Consider the following 24220-nt stretch of genomic DNA (forward strand, 5'->3'; position numbering starts at 1 on the left):
TATCTTATTATTAATATTTAAATTCATGTGATGTTTGTTTTTGGTCGAATTACTTACAAAATATATTTGTGAAACAATACTAATATGTTTCTTTTGAACTGTATTTATAGAGAATGGGATGAAGAAAGTCTAGTGCACACACATAGCAAGGCATTAAAAAGACTATAGCCACAAGGATTAAGATTTTTAGTAGGTACTTTATACAATTTTATAGAATACATTTATATAGTTTTGTGGAGGAAGATAGAGGTAGACATGATGATAGATCAAGAGAGGAAGAAGGAGATAAATAGATAGAGATGTAGAGATAGACACATAGAGATAGAGAGATAGATAGGGAATGGGAAGAGAGTGAGGTAAGGAGAGAGGAGGAGAGGTAGGGAGAGAGAGAAATGGAAAGAAAGGGGAAGAGATAGGTAGAGAAGGGTGGAGAAGAGGTGGGAGAGAGTGAGAGATAAAGGTAGAGAGGGATAGATATATACAAACGGTGATATATAGAGATACAAAGGGATAGGGAAAGAGATATATATATATATATATATAGGAAGAGAGAGAAAAAGGGATAAGGAGAACGAGATAAAGAGAGTAGAGAGAGTGGCATGGATAGATAGTAGCATAAGGAGATAAAGAGGGATAGGGTATGGTTTAGGTTTCATATTATTACATGATGAAAATTGATGTATGCCTTTGTCATTGAAACATCTTTTACAAATAGAATTATTATTTGGTGAGTAGACAAATATGGTAGGGCAACATTCTTTGCTTATAGTGCATGTTTGTAAATTTGAAAGTGCATCTATTCTATGTCAAAATTTGTTGGATGTTGTCATGAACAAGAATAACTTAGGAATGATTGGAGAAGTAGGCAATGTTAAATGGAAAATGAGAACTTTTTAGTAAAGTTTGCAAAAAAATACTTCTAACCCCTTGGGCCTATAGCACAGTTGGAAGAAAGAATTAGAAGAGAAATAAATTTAATGATCTTCCAATCCTTTGCTGATGTAAGTAGGAATAGTTGTAAATCCATTTTTTATGTTCTATCAATAAGAAGAACACCATGAGAATTTGATTAACATTCCATTTTAATGTGTATAACATAGCAATGATTTGAATTGATTTGAATTGCTTGTTGCATTGATAAAAATTAAATAAATTATAAGACATTTAAAATAAAAGAAAAAAATTACTTGTATCATCATAATATGGTATAATAACAATTTGAAATTTCTTTCTTGACTAATTAATACTATCAAGTTAAAAATTGAAAAATAAAATAAGTATAGAATAATATAAAAAAACAAAAGTTTTACTTTAAAACTTTATAAATAAAACATAAATCTTACTAATTGTGACTAATAAATAAAAAGCGATTTTATATTATAAGTTAAAACTAAAGTTAAAATGTAAAGAATCTGATTTTTTTATACACTGTAATAACATTTTGAAATGTCTTTTCTTTAACAAAAACTTTACTTTGAAACTTGCTAAATAAAAATAAATAAATAAATTGTATATTACAATGTAAAACTAAAATTAAAATTTATCTTCTAGTTTTTGGATGTAGGTCAAAAATATATATTTCCATTTATTGTCATGTTCCTAAACTGTTCAATGCCTGCCATCTGTGGAGCTGCATGTTTCTCAGGTTTCATCGATCTACACTTGGAACCATGTTGCACAATGCTTTGAGTGATATATGCAATATGGGCTCGGGTAAGGACTAGATGCTATATGTGGCCATTTCATGAGCAATAACGAGTTGTAGTTCAGACATGGATTCAGTATTGTTTACCAAATTTCTGTAGCAATTGCATCAGCTTGTCAAAGTTACAAACCTGGACAATGAACACCTTCTGCAAAGGATTTATCAAAGAATCAATAGGTTTGGAAGTGGCACTATGTTTTTCTCTCTTTTTTTTCTTCAAGAAATACAAATTATCTATGGCTATAGATCTTGCCCAATATTATCAGCATTTTTGGGATGTCTACAATTCGTTTTCAGAGTCGGCTTAATCTGTGCTTATGTTTTGCTACCAGCTATTAATGTGATATTATCTCATCTTAATTTTGCTTTAGTTAGCTGGTTAGCCGATAGCAAAAAAGAAGCTTAAATTTGTGAGAAGCTACCAAAAAAAGAGACTGCAGAAAAGAAGCTTAAATTTCAGAATTTTATTGCTACTTTAAAATTTATGGTTAATGGACAAATGCATGTGGCAAACTGGCCAGATATGTGGACTGTTGTTATGATGATGTCGAACAGTTCCGTGACATTGCCAAATGTAGCAAAACCAACATTTTTGTGGGATTCAAAACCACATGTACGAGTAGCGGTAAGAGAGTATGAAAACTATGTTAATGGCACATAGTAGGAGATATCTGGAATGATCACTTCATACATTTTGGGTATTCCATCTATAAATAAAACCTCTGGCATTAAGGTAAGTGGTTGTTGAAATACCACAATTTAACTTTGTAGATTTGACAATATGTTAGAAACTACAGATGAATTTATGCTGGTGTCAAATAACAGAGATGCATCAACAGAGGCAAAGTATGTAGGAGCTGGTTACAACTTATTTAATAAAATGAATGGTCGAGATTAACGTAATTGTCTTGTATTACTTTTAAGCGATTTTCAATTATTTTAAACAAATAGATTTGCATTTATTTTCAAACATACATCCTCCGTACTTATGTGGCGGTGCAGTTATGCTGAGGAGTGAAAAATACCCAGGAAAAATATTTAGGTAGAAACCATGCCAAAGCAATTTTTTACGGTACAATCCATTCCACCGTGGCAGTAATATTAATAGCAGTTGTCAAATAGTACCGTGTGCAGGCAAGTTGGACGTAATGATTATCTGGCTGCCCATTACGGAACCGGTGAAAACGCTTCTGCATTGTTATCTATGCACACAACCGTTGTTAATAGTGGACAGACCACATGAATTAATGCCGTGAAGAACGGGCCGCGGGAGTATAGTCACGTGTTTGATTCTCATTGCAAAGGGTCCCATCCATCAACCTCGAAAAACGAAAAACAACGAAGATGTAACGGCTACGATGCTTTTGATCGTCTTGCATCCCATTTCCAACCGTTTCCACCGTCGATGCCTAAACTTTAGCTCGTCCATTTCATAGAAAGAGACGCCTTCGGCGAAAAAAATATATGGTTGTCCATAATCATCACATGGTAGGTCTAAGACTAAGAGTCTAAATCAAGATCAGAGCTAGAGTCTTTGTCTGACTCACTATCAATACGAAGAGCTGCCTCCTCAATGTCGATGCCTAAACTTTAGCTTGTCCATTTCGTAGAAAGAGACGCCTTCGGCGGAAAAAATATATGGTTGTCCATAATCATCACATGGTAGGTCTAAGACTAAGAGTCTAAATCAAGATCAGAGCTAGAGTCTTTGTCTGACTCACTATCAATATGAAGGGCTGCCTCCTCAACAAATGGAACCCCAAGCAATCCTGGAGGTGTCTCATCCTCCTCAACTTGCATAGCATTTTCAAGATTGACATCCCAACGTAAGGCTGGAGTCTGACGATACTCAAGAGTCTGGCGATCATGTAGCCGCAATGCACTGTGAACAGCCACTAACTTCTCTGATCCTCTAGAGGTAAGGTGGTTCCTCTTGACTGATTGAATGAAGCTATATGTGGACCAATTCCTCTTTGCAGCATAGGAACTGGACCAATTTCTTTTTCATCTGTTGTTCACTCCTTAACCAGCTGCTTCTTCTCTTCTTGCTGCTCTTTTCCTATTTTGCAAATGTCAAAATGAGTGTCTTTTTTTTCCTTTTGTTTGTTTTATACATTAGATTAGGGTTTGTTATATTTTAATGTTTATTTGGGGTCTTGGTGGGGCCAGCCGAACCTCTATTGTAAATTAAAAATGTGTTTATTTATTTATTTTAACTAATAAAAATTTTGAGCCATAGGGGACGGCCAGCTGTCCCAGGGACAATCAGGGGATGCCTAGGCGTCTCCAGGACAACCCGGCGACAACTGGCCATCCCATGCCGTCCCCTACTGCCCAACAGCCATCCCCGAAACATCCCGTGTTTTTGCCAAAAAGGGGACACTTAGGAAACAGCAAATTCCCGTCCCCGCGTCCCTAGTACGGGTACGAGGGAAAAAGGGTAGGGGACGTGTCCCCGTGGAATATAGCTAAAAAGACCTCCATCCAAAACTCAAAGCTGCAAACTCACACTGATCTGAATAAAACCAAAAAAATAGCCACAGAAAAAATCGTTCAACCAATGCCTTCATTTAACAGCTAACATAATTGTTTTAGAATGAAATAAAACACAACAAAAAAGTGATCCGGCCGTATACAGCTTTTCCCAAATAAATCTCTTGAAACCATGGCACAGGACTTGACCAAGGTAGACTTTAAAAAAAAATAAGATAAACCAAAACCTACCACCCTAGAGCTGCTGCTTCAATCTATTCCTATGTTACACTGAGTTTTGGGGATGGAAACAGCAGGGGACAGTGGAACATGTGTCCAGTAAACGGTCCTTTTGGGTCATATTTTTGGGGACGGCAGGCTGCGGCTATTAAAAAAAATAGGGGAATTTTTAAAAATATAGAGAAATTTCAAATATACATATCATAACATTGACAAAGCATTCATCATAAACATTGTAAAAACTCAATACACAACATCAGACTTGAATTGAGATTTCACACAGGAATCAACAAACAAATTAACAAAATTCAAATGCTTTCATTGTCTCCATGGAGCACAGGGAAAGATTGTTGAAGATGCAGAGAACCAGTGTAGTAAGGTCCACACACACACAGGCTCTAGCAAACCTGCTACAGGAAGTGTTCTAATCTTTTCAGACAGCAGGGGTGTCATTTTGGCCATTCTACAGATGAAGGGTAGTTTGTAAAATAGAATCCAAAAAGGCATCTTTGAGAAAGAAACATGAATAGGATCAAAGGAGGGCTCCCAAGGACATAAAATTAGACCAGAGCTTGCATAAAATGATAAAACCACTGACACTTGTTCCAGAAAAATGCACTATCCTCTGACAAACCAAAGGACAACAGAAAGAAACCTTAGCCATCCACCCGAAAAGTTTAGCTGCATCCATAGCTCTGTCAAAAAAAATTCCTGCCAAAGATTGGTCATCCTGTTGTGAAGAAATTTCCAAAACATGGTCATCTCACAGCTTGACAGACTACACGCTGCGGCTGTTACAAAAAAATAAGGGAATTTTTTAAAATATAGAAAAATTTCAAATATACATATCATAACATTGATAAAGCATTCATCGTAAACATTGTTAAAATTCAATACATAGCATCAGACTTGAATTGAGATTTCACACGAGAATCAACAAAGAAATTAACAAAATTCAAATGCTTTCATTGTCTCCATGGAGCACAGGGAAAGATTGTTGAAGAGTAAAGAGAACCAGTGTAGTAAGGTCCACACACACACAGGCTCTAGCAAACCTGCTACGGGAAGTGTTCTGATCTGCCTCCACTTTCACAAACACTCTAATCTTTTCAGACAGCAGGGGTGTCATTTTGGCCATTCTACAGATGAAGGGTAGTTTGTAAAATAGAATCCAGAAAGGCATCTTTGAGAAAGAAACATGAATAGGATTAAAGGAGGGCTCCCAAGGACATAAAATTAGACCAGAGCTTGCATAAAATAATAAAACCACTGACACTTGTGCACTAGGTATGGATGCAGCTAAACTTTTCGGGTGGATGGCTAAGGTTTCTTTCTGCTGTCCTTTGGTTTGTCAGAGATTCCTGCTGTGAAGACCAAAACATGGTCATCTCACAGCTTGACAGAGTAAGTTTCAACACTGTCCCCAACACTATCCTAGAATCACTGTACCTTTCCCAGTACAGGAACACGGGTACCAGCACAGGGGACAGGTCCCCGTGGAGCACAGATCTATTCACAATAAATGAAAATTAGATCTGAAAATATCGGGCTTTTAGGGCCCTTGCATTCTTGGTGCTAGTTAAAAAAACGACCATCAAAATAATGCAGTCAAAGCTAATATATGGCTTTCATGTGATCTATGAAAGGAAAGTTGCAGATTCTGGTAGCGAAAAAAGACATCCAGATTCTTAGCTTATCCCAATATCCAATTGCTTTCAGATGTCAGATTTTTTCCCAGGTGTGAGACATACTTGAATCTGGTGGGCAATGCCAACACTAAATAGCCTATTGGCTAATTATGACTTGTAACAAACAAAAAATATAAAACAAGTTAAGTGAACCATATTATAGAAGAGAATGAATAACAGTAGTCCTTAGAGACGTGTCCCTAGGTTTTTTACAAGGTTTCATGCGCAGGGGGCATCCTAGGGACAGTTGCAGAAATTCCCCTTCTCTTCCCTTTTCTACACAGCATGACAGCCCGCCATCCCCACATTGCTGTGGCATCCCAAGGACACCAGGATGTCCCCCAAGGGCATCAAATTTAACAAGGACAAAAAAAAAATGGTACTAAAATTCATAAAACACTAGAAACTGCCAAATATCTCACCTTTAGTTTAACACAGTGAATCATATTATATAAGAGAATGAATAACAGTGTTCCTTCGAGACATGTCCCCAGGTTTTTTACAAGGTTTCAAGCGCAGGGGGGATCCTAGGGGCAGTTGCTGAAAGTCCCCATCCCTTCCCATTTTTTCAGAGCATGACAGCCTGCCATCCTGTTGTGACCATTTCACACATCGCCCCATCGCAAATGGGGACCCCCTCTTTTTGCTTGTTTTTCGCTCGTTTTCGCTTTTGTTTTTAGGGTTTTGTTAGTCAGTTAGTAGTCTGGATTTAGGGCTAAGCCTTAGGGTTTTAAATTTTGCCTTTTCAAGCCAAAATCCAGTCGTTTTGAGAGTGCTTTTGAGCTTCTTTTCTAGAATGCAAATTTTGGATGCAATGAATTCGCCAAAATGGTCTAATTTTCAATTGGAATGTTCATGCAGAGCTTAAACTTGTCTAAGTGTTGACCGTCAAATATGAATTTTTGTCTGATTGAATATTTTGACCAAATTTTGACTTTTTTGAAGTTTGATCCTGGGCATTGGAATTGATTTGTTTTCGCCTTGTGAAGTGATAAAATGTGTAAAATCATGTTATTTTGGCCTGTAGGAGCAAAATCGCTCCTGTCCCTCAGTGAAGGACGGGAGCTCAATTTCAAATATCTCATCATCCTTGCAGAGCCCAGACAAATTTTACGTTTGAAGTGATGGAGAACGACAAGATCTTTCCATTGAATATAAATTGAAGATTTTCATGAGCACAGAAATGCCTCCAGGAAGAAAATCGCTCCTGTCCCTCAGTGAAGGACCGGAGCTATGAATCAAATTTCACCTCGTCCTTGCAAGATTTTAATGACTTAGCAATTTGAGGACGTTCAAGGGAAGATGCTTTGCCAAATGAATATAATTTGAGATGCAAAAACGAAGGAAAATGACCTATGTTGACTAAATCGCTCCTGTTCCTCTCCAAAGGACCAGAGCGAAGTACCTTGTAGCTCTCGTCCCTCTCCCAGGGACCAGAGCGATTTCCTTCATTTTGCAAAATCCAGACAAGGGTCAAGGTAAGTTTACGTTCAAAAACGAAGGAGAACATGAGACGAATGCATTGAATATAAATTGAAGATTTTTGGGACGTCCATACCAGTGTTAAATGCCTAGTTCGCTCCTGTCCCTCAGGAAGGGACCAGAGCGATTTTTGATATAATTGCCTTTTTTCGCAAAGTTACAAACAATGTCAAGGCATGGGCGGATAGAGTGAAGAAGGACGACTCCGTTGAATATAAACTTGGAACCTGGCAAAGTGAGATGAAGGCCACAAAGGGAGGATCGCTCCTGTCCCTCTCCAAGGGACCAGGGCGATACAATGGTGATGATACGTCCCTCCAAAGTTCAAGGTCGTCCCTCCAAGGTTCAAGGCCGATCCAAGTCAAGACGAAGGGTGGCGAAGACATCTCAAGGCATTTCCATCAAGCGCAACGTTGCAAAGGTCATCACATGGAAGGATTTGCGCTCTATAACCCAGATCGCTCCTGTCCTTCAGGAAGGGACCAGAGCGATATCTACATAATGGCGTAAATTTCAAAAGGCAAACAAGTTTCAAGTTACCAAGAGGGTCGAAAGGACATCATTCCACGCAATGAAGATAATTGCAAGTTGGTAAAAACAAGAACAAGCACATAATAATGAACTTCGCTCCTGTCCCTCAGGAAGGGACCAGAGCGATATTAGATGTATTGATCATTTCATGCAAAATTCACGTAAGGACAATATATTGCAATGTTCTGGAGGGTCCATGGTATGACAACAAGGTGATAAACAAGAGTTTTGAACGTCCAAACATCGCCAAATGGTGTAAAGGCCCCACATCGCTCCTGTCCTTTGGACAAGGACCAGGGCGATCCTATCAAAACACTCACGTTCCTTCAAGGATCAAGGAGAAATGAGGTTAGGAAATGCGAAGGACGACGTTTGAAGGACATTGCAAAGGAGATCGAAGTTTAAAAGTCGCCAAGATCAAGGAGAAATAATGGATCGCTCCTGTCCCTCTCCAAGGGACAAGGGCGATGGTCCGTTTAATGCATCCAAACACATAATAAAAGCAAATGGGAATAAGCGCAAAAGAACACAAGCATTGATATTTCGAAGGTCAAAGATACAAGATGAACATGAAGACATGGAGATCGCTCCTGTCCCTCTCCAAGGGACCAGGGCGATAATGATCATGAGATGCATTGGCTCGCACAAGAAAGGCATTCAAATTCGAAAGGACCACCAGATGATCAATTTGGGACGTGGAAATGAAGGAGTTGAACGTTAAAAACGCAAGAATCTAGACCAAAATCATGGATCGCTCCTGTCCCTCTCTAAGGGACCAGAGCGATGAGGTACGTCCTTTTATTTTCATATCTTTGGCGCCAAATTAAACAATTCGAATTTCATTAAATGCTAAATCGATTTAAAAATTGAAAATCTTATTTTTTATTGGCATTTAATATGGCGTTAAACACTTATTAATTATTTTTGCCTTTATTTAAAATCGAAATCCTCAATAAAAAAAACGCAAGGCATTAAATAATTAATTAATTAATTAATAAAAAATCGATTTGAGCGCTCATATGTGGAGGTCGGCCTTGTCATTTTATTGCAAATCATTCAAAAAATGGTTTTATTTTTTTTTTATTAAGTCGGCCTAAGGGGTAAAGGATGCAAGCGCTATATAAGGGGGGTAAAAGTTATCATTTCTACATCATTATTTTACCTTCTCTACATGCGAATTAAGGGAGGCGAATATAGTGCGAAGTGTGTTCAAGGGTGGTGCGAGTTTCATTCATCCAAGGGTGGCGCGCTTAGACATTCCCAAGGTGGTGCGAGGCGTGCGAAGTGTGTTTGAAGAGGTGTGAATTCCATCCAAGGTGGCGTAAGCAATCAAGGGGTGGTGCGAATTTGAAGACCACACCAAGTGCGAGCTTGAGGATACACTAAGGGGAACTTGCTAAAGACTTGGAGATTTGTTAAGTGCGAATTTGAAGATCCATTTGAGACCACGTCCAAGGCGATAAGTGAAGATCACATTCTAGACGAAGGGTGGCGAAGTCAATTTTGAGGGGATCATATTGAAGACTATCTTTATACCTCAATTTTGCCTAGGCAAATTTTGTTTTTGCATTCTAGAGTTATCTCTCTATCGAGGTATGGCGATTTAATTGTTATTGCTTTATTCCTTTATCGTCATATTTCAAATTTTGAAATTTTGAATCTTGAATTTCTCTTGGCTCAGTCGTTGTATTTTAGGAAATGATAACTCTAGAGACTTATCATGAGGTTTCCTAAAATTTATCTCTCTTATTTACGTTATTTATTGCAAAAATCTATTTCTTATAATGAAATGTTGTGTAGGTATGGCGACCCCAAAGGCGGGAGCATCCACCAGTCGCTCGGCTCTCATGAAAGAAGATCAGAAGACTGAAGAAGTGGAGACCAAGATCGTGTCCAAGTGGAGCAACATTGGAGATACAAACTTGGGGAACTTTAGCACGAAGAAGTTCCGAGAGGTCCCTTACATCGGCAAGCCATCACCTGTCGCCCGGAGAATAATAGAAAGTGGCATCATTAAGGCGGCCGGTTTTCCTCCAGCCATTCAATGTCACGAGTTGATGATCGAGTGTGCCCGTCGTTACAATCCACAGTCCAGGACAATTGTGTCCAATGAGGGAAACATTTTGGCGTACCTTTCAGAGGAAGCCATAAGTGAAGCCTTCCATCTTCCAGAGCACAGGGACATGATATACAAGAGCATTGAAGGAGCCAGATCGGTGTACGATGATGATCCAGATGCTTGCCTAAGCATAATCAACAAGAACTGGCTACTTAAGAGTCGTCCCCGTCTGAGCAAAGTACCGAACACACCACACAGGATTGATTTCCAGGAGGAGTACAGAGATTTAATTACCATGCTCAACAGAGTTACTGGGGCACCTCATGCCTTCTATTTTGAGAAATGGATGTTTTACTTCATCCAGGTGATTGTTCAAGGAAAGGGTACAATACATTGGGCTAGGATAATTAGCCATTGCTTAGACGTACAGTTGAGAAGACTCAGGGCTACTAAGTCCTTCCACATGAGTTCATACGTCATCTATGCCTTAATCAGGAGCGTTGAGTACGCAGGACTACCTCACAGAGGAGTGATTGGAAGAGGACCCGGCGAGGTCAGAGTTTGTGAATCCTATACCTACTTGCATCATCCACCAGGGAAGAACTACAAGTTAATCAATGATACTTTCACGATGAACATCACAAGGACGCTGCAAGGAGGGATTCACAACAGATTATCTCAGGATGCCCAGGAATTCATCAAGAGGTACGGTGCTTGGTTCATTCAGTTTCCCAAGTTCACTTACATTAGAGTGTATGGATGTCCTTTACCTCCATACATGTTGCCGAGGTACCCGACAGACAGAATTGTGTTACTTGAAGTAACAAGGCAGTTAGCAGCATATGTGAAGGCATTCAGACACAGACATCAGAATGGAGTTCAGGTACCTATTATTTTGGGTAATTCAGTTGAGGTATGTCCCAATGTCTCAGCCATGGATGACGCAGAGAGGGAGTTAGCCTTGTATCCTTTTTCATCTTTTGCTTGGAGGAATAGTTTTGATCCACATGGACATTTAGAGGAGACGGTCGGTAGAAGATTTAGACATGAGTACCAGATTGAAGATTTTATGATGAATCTCCTAGATGATCTCGAAGTGAAACGAAAGATACATTCTAGATTGCCTTTGGATTTCATCAGGAAATGTAAGATTTACAGAGTAGCCGACCAAGCTCAGGACAACGGCAGGCACATCCAATCTTCATATGATAGAGAAAGCAAAACAATAAGTTTGAATTGGAATGAGCCCGAGGCCATGGATTTAGATGATTTGATGGCACCAGTCTTGTCTTGTACTCGCAGATGGGTAGACGTTCAACATCAGAAGTTGAGAGAACAAGGCATAGCCATGTCTTTTACTTTGGAAGAAAAGCCAGCCGAAGGTGGAGCCAGTGTTAGTGAAGGCAATCCTAATCCTAGGAATTCAGGTGAAGGTAACCTTCGATGTGCCAGTGAGGGCAATCTCCATTCGAGAGGTTCAAAGAGAAAGGAAAGATCAGAAAAGAAAGAGCCTTCCAAGAAAAAGCAAGGTGCCAACAAAGATCAAACACCAGGTATTTCTTCCAGGCCAGAGGATAGAACAGTTCGAGTGGAAGAATCCATGGAATCGATGGTACAGAATGACAGACAGGAAGAAGAACAGGCACAGCATGTTTCATCCGATGGATCTCTCCAAGACTATGATTTAGATAATGATAACGAAGTAACATCTCCTCCCAGACAAGAAGAAATAGTACATAAAGAAATTCAAGTTCAAGAGACAAGATCAAATATCCCAGATTGGTTGAAGGAAAGATTGACTAAGGTGATCGTAATTGAGGACGAGGACAGTGCAATTGATTTAGAGAGCCTCGTGGGACGCTCACATATGACAACAGAGAAGAAGAAGGCTACAAAGATGTCCAAGATGATTCGAGATGAGACTGGATCTAGAAAACTGCAGATAGCTACACCGGCATCAGACAAATACGAGGGTGAGATCCTAGCAGAAGACTATCATATACAGACTATTGAGTTAGGACCATCCACAGCAGAGCAGACTTTAGATGATGCCACCGACACATTTGAGGCATTGAAGGACAAATTTAGAGAAGAAGTAGAAAAGAATAGAAAGCTTGAGAAAGAGGTCGGTGCATGGAGGACATATTTCAGTCACATCAATGAACCTTTGGGACGTCAGGATCCAGTTAGATCACCATTGCAGGCATTGCCCCTTCAATCAATCAATGAAGCAGAAAGATTCAGGAATATGGTCCAGCGTACATGTAGTTGGATGGATAGATCTCACACGGTGGCCATTGAGTTTGTTACAAGGATGTCGAAGATCACCCATCATGCTATCCAAGTTCTTGAGATTATTCACAGATTGATGGCAACAGTAGCTGCATTTGCCTATACCAAGGACGTTGTCATCCCTGTCTTGAAAGTTATAAGACATACATCCAGAAGAATTCTAGCACAAGAGAAGATCTTAGAAGGTGATTCTCACTGTTTGTTTCAGTGGTCAACCTTACTCCATATAAAGAGTGTTCTCTTTGAGGACATCAGTGTTAGATGTGGTCAAGTTGAGGAGGTGATCAATCCAATCCAGGACAGAGTATTTGAGGTACTTCGTACCATTCTTGGCAGAAGGATCGAGGTCGAGACAGATGTGGATTTACAAGAATTTGAAGATAGAATCAAGATCATTTTTCGCAAGGACGCAGATGTTACAGATGAGCAATATGATCAGATGTATGCTACCATGCTCCTGATTGATAGAACGAAGGAACTTGAACCTACTTGGGACACAGCTCTTCTAGATGCATTTGATCAGGTTATCCACTTAGAAGAGAGTATCAAGAATCTTCCCGAGATTCCAAGCACAGAAATCGAAGGAATCGTGACAAAATTCATTGCATATGCTAAGAAAGAGAATTGGAAAGGGAATAAGATTCTAGATGAAAGGTTGTTACAGATGACATGACATCTTATTTCTCATTGGTTGATACCTCCTAGATTTTTGTGCCAAATTTAATATTTGGCTATGTATTTAATATTGTTCAGTAAAAAGGAGGTCATTTGTAACAAACCCTAATTAGGGTTTAGGTGTCATGATCTTGTCCATTGATTTACTTTCAATCTGGACCTTTCATTGTAATTGGGGATGCTATTTATACCCCCATTTTTTCATTTCATTAGAGTTCAGAAAATAGAGAATAGAGTTAAGAGTGAAATAGAGAGATTAGAGTTGTAAGCAATTTTTATTTTGTAGCAAGATTGAGTCTTGAAGAGAGAAATTCAAGCAATTGTTGTATATGATGACTTGGAAATCAATAAAATATTGAAGTTATGGTGTTTTGTTGCAAATTTCTTAAGTTATCTTCATGGTTGTTGGATGTACTTGAATCACGCTCAATCAAAGTAGTTTGTTAATTTGAAAGACTAAGTGTGAGATTTGATATTTGGTAGGATTCGCTATCCAAACCACTAGCTTCTTGCTGATTGTAGGAACGCCTTGCGTGGTCGACTGGAAAACATTTTGAGTCCTTAACCTTCAAGCATTTTCGCATCTAGGAGATGTACTTTCGTAGTAGTGTCCTCGGTCTTTGATGCATTGAATACCATTATTACCTTAGAAGATCGCCCTAATTTCAATTGAGTTGTTACCTTATGGCAAAATTGAAGTTAGTTGAGTCTTGCCAAATCTCATTCATGCTAAGTCGTTCATAGGGTTAGACTAGACTTCCTTAAACCCTATCTTTTTTCATTTTTTTGAAAAGTTCCTTTAGATTAGTAAAATCTTCGAGCTTCTGAATCCGTAAGACGCCTTGAAGGAAACAGCAAATCACATCATACCACTAAAAAAGCTTGTCCACACGTGGAGACCCCACTAAAAGAACCTTGGAGTCTATCTAACTGATCCTTTTTGCAGATCTTCAGCAGTTAGAGACTATTTTCTCAAGAGAGGATAAGATGCCTGTCGGTATTTTATTCTGTGTATGATTGTGTACAAAATACACGTCAACACATCCCCACATCCCTGTGGCATCCCAAGGACACCAGGATGTCCCCCAAGAACATCAAATTTAACACTCTGAAAAAAATACGATACTAAAATGCATAAAACACTAGAAACCAGAAATATCTTAGCTTTAATTAAAACTGCCATTTAATTATTAAATGGACTCAAATTCCCCATTCTCAGAAAATTTCCAATACCCATTGCCCTTCTCTTCACAGAAATGCAGTAACCATTTTATGCCCCAATGCAATTTTAGAAACTCAAAAACACCAAGCTACGTGAATGGGACCATGAACTCCTCCCTCTGTCAAAGACATGCTTCCCTTCAAAATTCATTAAATGGGCACTCTGCCCGTTGTTATGTTACGTAAACTTCAGTGACAGAATGTAACAGAAGGGCTTATCGGAAGGAGTTAATGGCTTGTTATCTCATTTGGGTTATGAATGAATTGAATTTATTGAAAGCCTTTCTTTTTCTGAAATGGTCCTTTTTATAAAACAGTGCAGGGAAGGCTTTTGGATCTATGATTTGACAATTGACATTGTCATCAACTATTAGCTATGTAGTGTGTTCTCAATTATGAATTTAAAAATTATCATATAATCATATATGTATGCCCCATCATCCCTGATATTTTGGAAATTTTGTGCCATCCCAAAAACCCCGGTTCTTCTGCCCCCCATCCTCCAGTCCTGGAAGCTCGGATAAACACAAATAAATGATCACATAACTTGTTAATTTCATATAGAGAGAAGTCATTGGTAAAATTGCTCAATAAAAAAGTTTTCAATATACTGAAATCACAGTACTCCAATCCCATTATCACAAATTTTCGAAAAATTAAAATATAAATATATTTTATAAAACTGACCACTCCTTATTCTGGAGAGACATCAAGTTCACGATAGAACTTTTACTATGTTTCATTTGCTAGAAGTTTCAAATTGTTCAAAAATCTGTAATTAAGTTAAACTAAATGGCTGAAACGAAAGCAATTAAAAGGTCACTCCAAAAATCTTAGTAAACCTTACCTGAAGAGTATTAACACTTAGAAACCAGAAAATCGATGCTGTTTCAGCGCAGGAATTTTTGTAGGTCCCTGCAAAGAACCAAGTCAAGCTGTATTGCCACCTGTGTGCACAAAGGCCTCCTTTCTCTGAAGTCTGAAGTACTGCAAACATGATTCCTATTAATTTTGCGTCGTTCCAAGCCATTCTTTGAATATCAGCAACTAACATGTGTGTGATGGTTTTTATACCGTGAGTCTCAACAGCTCAAAATCGAAAGATCAAAGGCTCAATAAAAATTGATTTTCCTTGCGATCTTTGTGCAACTTGAGACATTAGATATGGCCTTTTCATAAACTCCATAAAGTGTCGTGGATTGAGGATGTCCTTCCACAATCTTGCTAAGAAACTTTGCCTCGGGCATAGTGATAATCGAAGAAAACTGTTTGGCATCAAAATTCCCAAGCCCATTCAAGGATTTGATTTCTTGCAAAACCAGAAACCTGGGCTTTATTACCTTTTCCAAATTCTTTCCTAAGAGGTGAGGCCGCTTGACCACGGAATTTGCAGGGAGTCCCACGTCATTGATAAGAAACTGCATTGTCTGCCTGACCTTGTCTGTGGAGTAATGAAGGACCAAGGGACTATTCCTAAATAATTCCATAGTTTCCTCAGACGAGAGGCCACAAAGTTGAAGGTTGTGCATTTTAGACTCTAATGATTCCAATCGGTAAGTGGCCACGACGTCCAAAATGTATTTGTACATTCTGCTTTCTTTAGGGACGCCCGTCTTGCCAATGAGCTCAATTTGGGCAGGCGTGAAAGAAGAGATTCGCAGAAGGCTCAGTCTCGAATATAAGAATGTGGCCAGTTCCATACCACGAAGACCATGTCCCTCGAAAAAGGCAAGTGAGGGTTTCATGGCTTTCTCCAGATTATACGTAAGAATTGAGGGGGTTCTTACGACGGCCTTGATGAACAGATCGTGAGATACAAACGTAGTTTTAAGAAGCTTAATTTTAGGAAGAAGCTCGCGGTTGAGGCTTGTGGCCAACAACTGCGGCTTGCATGTCAAAACCCTTGCCAAATTTGGCCCCTCAATCCCCGACTCTTTCAGTAGTTGGAGCTTGGGTTGCATCTTTTCTACACCAATCGTCACAATTTTGGGAGAGCCCATAATTATTTTTGCGATTTGGTCTGGTTTGCAGCCATTACTTTCCAACACACAAACAAATTGCTCCACCTTTTCCAGGTATTTGAGTTTCTGCAAACCTGGGAAGGATTTGAACATACGCTCGATATCGGCCGGAGAGATGTTAAGTTTGGAGGCGTCAAACCGTGCGATGGGGTTTTGCATAAGTGCGATGCCATCAGCCGTGATAACTTGACTGAAGAATTTCTTGAAAACAATTAAGGTAAATTTTCCTGACCTGGCAGTAGAAGTGAATGAGAGGGAACCAAGTAAGGGACAGAAAAGCTTCTCCATCATCATCATGGTTGGTAATCCTGCTACTTTGGCACTTGGGAGATTCGATCCTGTTTTAGGGCTTTGCTACGAGTGAATGCAGACAAATATCCAAAAGACCATGAAAGTTTTTAAATAAATTAAATATTTTTGTCCAATTAGTTAGAGGGTTTATGTTCATTCCGCTTTTTATAATTAATTTATTTTTCTCATGAATGTCATTAGTATGAAGATATTATATTATAAGTAGGAGATATTTTTTTTGAACAAGTCAAATTATTATATTGTTACCATTCAATAAAGCAGTTTTTTTAGTAAAAAAAAAAAGAAATAAAAGAAAGAAAAAGATTGTATACTTGCAGTCTTGCATATTGATATAAGTAGGATATGCTTTCTACAGCAAGTCAAACTATGATATAACTCAAATTATGATATTGCTATAAAGACTTGATAGTGTAGTTTTCTAGTCAAAAAAAGGTTTTATACTTTAAAAAGTTACTTATTGAATAAATAAATAAATAAATAAAGGAGAGATAATATAGAAATACAAAATCTAACCAAGAGTTTAGAATCCTTTAGAGTTTATGTCTGAGAGGAAAATATACATTGCATGCCTCCTCTCTTTTGTCCAAACAATTCAAATATCTAGGAAAGATTACAAATATACATTGCATTTACAAGTTACATATTAAATAGGTCATGCCCCATAACACTTACATGACACATAAGTTGAATGCCCAAATAGGGCCAGATAAACGTAAAGCCAAATTGCTAAGGCCACTTAGCAATTAAGTGAACTAGGTCGGCCCAAGCAAGGGATCCAACCTAGCTATAAATCAACATGAGCCACAAGAGTTAGGCTTATTGCAAATGAAGGGTGTAAGTTCTACCAAGTTCACACTAAAGGAAGGGATGTTGGGAAATGTATTATTAGTGTTCACGTGTTTAATTATGTGTAACAAATATTAAGTTGTTGAGAAACAACTTAATATTTTAGTAAGTGTGTAGATGTGTGTGAAAATAATAATGTAAGTTGTTAATACAACTCATGTAAAGATCTAAGAGTGTTTTTGTAGGGATTTGAGTTGTTAAAACAACTCATATATTTCAAGAGTTGTTATAGGAAGTTCTTTAAAAATATAGGAAATACATATATATCCTTTAAATATGTAATGTCTATTGAATGAAGAAGGGGAAGAAGCACTTATTATTTTGTCTTAAATTATTGTAACTTTTATTCATCTCTATCCACATTTACAATAAGTCACACTCCTATTCATAGTTCATATCTACTAATCTTCCCCCTAGGTTTAGTAGGAGTGGCAAAAGCCATGTGTTAAGTGAGTCATGAGATGAGGAGGAAGGACTGCCACTAATCTTATATCTCCCTAAGAATTCTAGAGTTTTCTCTATAAGTTTTCATCTATATCTGTTGCAACACACGGATTGATTCCAATTGATTGAACCAATGCATTTGTATTCTTATCCATGTGTAGGCTCTAGAGACAAATGCATTTCTTCAAATTCTATTAATGTGTTCCAAGATATCAAAATTAAAGAGGTGTTTTTATCTTATTTATGACCTAATGTTTTTACTTTTATTTTGGGATGATCCTTGCTTAGAGGTCATTTTGTGATCTTACTTTATTGAAATAATGGAGTAACTCTCTTGTTATCTTAGCATAAGAAGGGCGATGTATGTTAGTGATGATCTTGTATGTGTACCAAGTAATAATCCTTGATCCCAGAGTATTATTTTCCTTTACTATAGTGTGGACTTGTGTTATTGGGTTATCATTGAATTGATGTCAATTTGTCATATGATTTGAACCTAGTGGATATGCCCAATTATTGGCTAACAATGTATGTGTTGGTTCAAGTTCAATTAGGAAAACTATGAAACCTCTAATCTCATTACATAGGAAAGGTCATCTTTAATGAGCCCCAAGACATAGGTCTATTCCCTAGGTCAATCCAACAAAAAAAATTCAAAATTATTATGATTATATCATGCATAGTGTGATAAAAAAAAATTAAAAGTTGGTCAAGTTTTTGATAGATGTCATTTGTGTTCTTTATGGGTATTATTTTGGGTATACCTTTTGATTTTTAAGGTGAATATGACCCCAATCCTAGCATTTTACCACTTGATATTTATATTCCAAAGATATAATAGAGTAACAAAAAAATAACTTTTAAGTCCTAGAGATTGAAAGACACATTGCATCCCTACACCAACAAAATTTATATGTCCTCGATGACAAGTAGTCAATCTAAAATAAAACATTTTAAAAATAACAGCGTTCTCTATGTGGGCCCTCTAATGTTTAAACATATACAAGTATGGTACATCAATATTTTGACCAAAGAAACATATAGACTATCATAGTTAACTCACTATTCTACACTCAAAGTCAATATCTAAACAAAATGTGTGTAGCCACATTGCTTCCTTAGAAGTATTTTTATAGACATTAATCTAATTCCATAGTGAAAAGAGAATTAATGGCATTGGTTATTCCAACTGATTGCCCAAGATTTCCTATGAATTAACCATGTTAAATGATCATAATCTTGGATCAATGGCCAAATAAAAAACTCAATCACAAGATTGATGTCTTCTACACTTTAGGCTCTGCAAAACCAAGGTGGGTTTCCCTTTACAAATTCCTTTGATCTTCAACAAGATATGCTCAAAAATTATAATTAAGTTGATTGGTTCTCAATGAAAATATACAAAGGAAAGCATGGTTAACTTTGAATTTGGCTCCATTCTTAGTTATCACGCATTAACTAGCAATGGAAAACAATATTCTAACCTAAACTACTCCTAGCAACATGAAAAGTAAAATTGTTTTTGAACCAGACTTAGACAATTTCTCAGGTTAGTGCCTATCCTAGGTTATGGAGTCAACCTTTAGGTCATAAATGCATTCAAATAACAAATTAATTTTAATTAATGCATCTACTTTTATTATTACAACATCCTACTTACAGATCGACCTTATCTCCTCAAACTCACAATTATTTGAATAAAGCATTTAAATCTTTCATTGAAAGAAATCCATACATAAATTACACAATTACAAAAATACTATAATGATAAACCAAAACATCCTTGATATTATTGATTTATATGAAATTTGAGTACATAATATGGAGAAGACTCTTGCAATATTTTTCATTAATTGCTCAAAAAATTGATTGATATTTTCTATCAAAATTCAAGCATTCATTCTCTAATACAATTCTCTAACACTAGACTCGACACCTCTATATTCTACCCACCCAAAACATGAGTTCAGAACCCTATACAATGGCCTTGAAATCCCTTATATAAAACAAGGGAGCAACAAGCATTGGGCCATGTACAAGTGTCAAATACTCATTTGACAATCAATCAAAATTAATAAATATGCCAAAGGCATCTTTGATAGAACAAAAGACAATACATTGTCCACCACTTGAGAGAAAGTTGGAGCCATCCTTAATAAAATGGCGTAGACCTTGATGAAGATGTGTCATCCTTTGAATTGATTATGGCCAAAACAAACAAGTGCAAATGCCTAAAAGATAAAGAAAACAACACATGGTTGCAGAAAATATTGAAATAACAAGATAATCAATTCTAATAACCCATTGAAATGCAAATTGAGCACATTTTAGTTTCATTTTATAACTGTGGGTATGCGTGATTTCTTGATCTGGCAAGGTCCCACCTAAGATAACTTATAATATAGCTTAATATTGTATTTGTCCCTTTTCTGCTCAATAATTCTGATGAGAAAAATTGATTTATCTAATTCTAATTAAAAGAATTGATTTATCTTGGCTAAATGATCTACATATTCCTTATTAACATATGTTATAGTTGTAAATTAATTTGCATCATACCAAATTCCAACTTCGACAGATTATTCAATTGAAAACTCATATTATCTACAACCCTTTCCTCATCATCATTTATGATATTAATAATCTGAGTAGATATTCCATTCCTCACCATGACTCTATACCAAGTGGTCCTTATACGCAACATCATTATAGACCTCCTCCATATGAACATGTGTATGATCAATATCGTCTGTATATGTAGTATGCTCCTCCTCCACCCGGTGGTTCAGGTATGGGATATGGTCCAAGAAGTTGATCTCCACCTAAGAACAATTTGGAACAGCAAATCAAGGACTTACAAAAGAAAATGGAGGACATAAATACACTGAAGCTAGCTTACACAATGAGAGACATATGTCCCTATCCATTTGAAAAAAATATTCCAATGCCTCCATTTCCTACACACTTTGTGACACCTAAGTTTGATAAGTACAGAGGAAAAGGGGATCCTAAGGCACATAAAAGACAATTTTTCATAGCATTGAGGTAGCAGCGGAAGATACATATTTCATGAGATTATTCCCACAGAGCTTAGGTGATCAAGCTATGGAATGGTTCTCCCAACTCCCACCTGGAATTAAGTCATGGGGTGATTTAGCAGAGGCATTTATCCAACATTTCTCATACAACATAGAGATAGACATATCAATCACGACTTTGTGCAACACCAAGCAAAAGGATGGAGAGTCTTTTTCATCATTTTTACAAAGATGGAGAAATCTAGCTAGCAGATGCTCTTATGAAATTCCACAAAAACAAATGGTAGAGATGTTCACCTAGAATGTTAACAAAGACATTGGTTATGACTTGAGAAAAGCTTGTTTGTCCACCTTCAAGGACGTCATTGAAAAGGGCTTAGTGACAGAAAAGGTCCTAATTGAGCAAGGCATCATCAAAATATTCAAAGAAAACAAAGAGAACTTTAAAGGAAAAGACAAGCCAAGATTTTGGAATAAAAACAAGAACACAGTCAATGATGGTGTTGTTGATGCCAATACAATACGACCAAAAATCGTATTTTCCGGATAAAGCTCTACAAACAATCAAGTGAATACTCAAACAACTTCAAAGTCATGAAGGAAGTGCACCCCATTGGGAGAACCACTAGAATTAGTTTTCAAGAAGCTAGTGGCAAACAAAATAATAACAATTCCAGATCTGCCTCCATATGAGCCAAAGGTTAAACCAAATTGGTGGAATGATGATGAATATTGTGAATTTCATAAGAGCAAGGGACATAAAATAGGAAACTGTCATCGACTGAAGAACATCATACAAGATCTCATTGATAGAGGTGACATTGAGATTGAAGGACACTCATCCAATCAAGAACATGAAATGTTTAAAGAACCATTCCCAAAACATGACAAGGGAAAAGCTAAAGCCACAAATGAGCAAACCAACTATACAAGACCATCCTATAACTATGATTCAACTGTTAATCACATTTGGATGGACAATTATGTCTCTACCATTATCATCAAGGACAAAACACTTGAGAATTCTGCCCAAAGACCCAAGATTGTCCTAAAAGGCATTGGATCTTCTTCTGAACCTACCTCTGAATGTAATGTTACAACTTGTCGGGGTAAATTCACTTTGCAAGGTGCTCCAGCCAAAAACACCACTTCCTCATCAACCAAACCTGAGTATGACCTTGTAGAACAGTTAGGGAAGACACCCGCGCTTATCTCCATCCTCGAGCTCTTACGCATATCCCCTGCACATAAAGCCATTCTTGACAAAACTTTGAGAGACACTATTGTCCCCACTGATCTGAACATGGACCAATTTCAAGCCATGGTGGGATACCTTTCTGTTCCACACTCCCTTACATTCACAAAAGCTGGCGACACCTCTGTGAGCCAATCACATAATGAACCTTTACACATTAAAGCCTTCCTACACAAACACCGAATAAAATGAGTCCTAATAGATGGAGGAGCGGGTCTGAACATTTGTACATTGAGCACTATTAAACAATTGGGATATTCTGAAAAAGCTATGAATTCTACAAACAAAATTACCATAAAAGCATATGATGACGAAGAGCGCTCATCCAGAGGCACAGTCACCTTACCTCTCAGAGTTGGGCTAGTTACAAAGGATGTGGTTTGTCAAGTCCTAGACCAGGATCTCACATACAATATATTGCTAGGACGTCCATGGATTCATGAGATGAGGGCAGTCCCATCAACATATCATCGATGTATCAAGTTTCCACACAATGGATTTGAAGTGACCGTCAAAGCTAATCCAAATCCATTCATATATTGCAACCATCTACAACCTAGATCAGAAATAACAATACCAGTCAATCGAGAAGCTATTCCATCTTCAACATATATTGATCCTGAATCCTTGAAAGCTTCTACATCAAAACAAGTAGAGATCAAAGAAAAGTTCAAGGTTAAAGACCTGGGATGTGGTGAGTATATCTTTCATGTTGATGAACTCCCACTATCTCCTAAGGTATTCAGTCGACAAGAACAATCTATAAACAATTTGCAAGGAATTGGGTGTGAACCACCTAGTGTTGTGGCTACTAAGTCTGAATGCAAATCTCCTCTAGTGGTGCAAGCAACTCTTGATATCAATAGTCCTACAAGTGGTTCCAGTGAAGAATTTATTGAGCATATCACCAGCCCTCTTGAGAACTCACATAGTCTTACCATTTCATCCACTCATTCCATTTCCACTCCTCTCCTAGACTTGGATAAACAAGAATTACAAAAGCCCTCACTCATTAGGGATAAAAAATCAAGCTTTGAAAAGAAAAATCTAAAAGTCAAAAATAAAGAAAAGTCCTTTAGTCCAAATCAAAATCAAAATCTATTGGACTCTGCAAAAATCAAAGTCAAGGATAAAAATCCTATGAACAAAAAAGAGCAAGAGTTGATCTCCCCTAATATCAAAATAACTGGGGGCAAAATTTCTAAAATTTCAAGTGAAAAAGCATCCTTGTTGATCCTAAGTCTCCATCATGCTATCCTACTTTCACTTCTTTTCGCAGTCATAAACCTTCATAACTCATCCACTTGTTTCGCACATCCTTTTCCTTCTAGCGATACATCATGGACCTTTATGGAACTTCCTCGAAGGACTTTGTTATCAGGGATGCCCAAACTTCTTTAGGTGACATGCATATGAGCCTATGTAGTCCACACGCTAGTAATTCTATCTTTGTTCCCTTATCAAGGAAGACAGTCACTTGAGCTACACATCATTTAGTCAAGGAATGACACAACTACAATCATAAGGTTAAGCCTCATACATTTGAGGTGGGTGACTTAGTTCTCAAGGAGAATCCCAAAAATCAGCAAGATAGAGAGAAGAAGCGCAAGTTCGAACCAAATTGGCTTGGTCCTTACATCGTTACAACAGTCTATGGATCTGGTGCATATCAGCTCTCAACCCCAGAGGACGAACCTTTGGAGGATCCTATCAATAGCATGCACCTTCGTAGGTTTTACAAATAGCTCTTCAAAATATCCTAATTCAAAAATACAAAAAAATCAAAAAAATTCAAAAATACAAAAAAATCATAAAATAAAAAAATTGTTAAGTTTGGTGAAAACCTGGCAAACAGGCGCCTTGTGACACAAAACAAATTGGAAAACAAAAAACATTTCATCCAACGGTGAAAACCACTACAGTGGTGCCCTGGGCAAGT

General features: G+C 37.5%; 1 protein-coding gene across 3 annotated transcripts in view; it reads right to left on the minus strand.

Annotated features, from left to right (window-relative positions):
• The window catches only part of LOC131030827 (transcription termination factor MTERF5, chloroplastic), a 36729-nt gene extending 19936 nt beyond the window's left edge, over positions 1-16793 (minus strand). Inside the window, exons 1-2 of one of the 3 annotated variants that reach the window (XM_057961744.2) lie at positions 15213-16793; positions 4537-5208 (exon numbers count right to left, since the gene is read on the minus strand). In XM_057961744.2, the coding sequence (XP_057817727.2) occupies positions 15478-16683 (1206 nt within the window). In that variant the 5' untranslated portion in view covers positions 16684-16793 and the 3' untranslated portion in view covers positions 4537-5208; positions 15213-15477. Of the gene's footprint in view, positions 1-4536; positions 5209-14854; positions 14874-15212 lie in introns of those variants that run through there. The other 2 variants (XM_057961746.2, XM_057961745.2) reach the window with 2 other exon arrangements.
• Positions 16794-24220: the final 7427 nt, after the last annotated feature.

This window comes from Cryptomeria japonica, chromosome 7 (assembly GCF_030272615.1).
Source record: "Cryptomeria japonica chromosome 7, Sugi_1.0, whole genome shotgun sequence".
Lineage (NCBI taxonomy): Eukaryota > Viridiplantae > Streptophyta > Pinopsida > Cupressales > Cupressaceae > Cryptomeria > Cryptomeria japonica.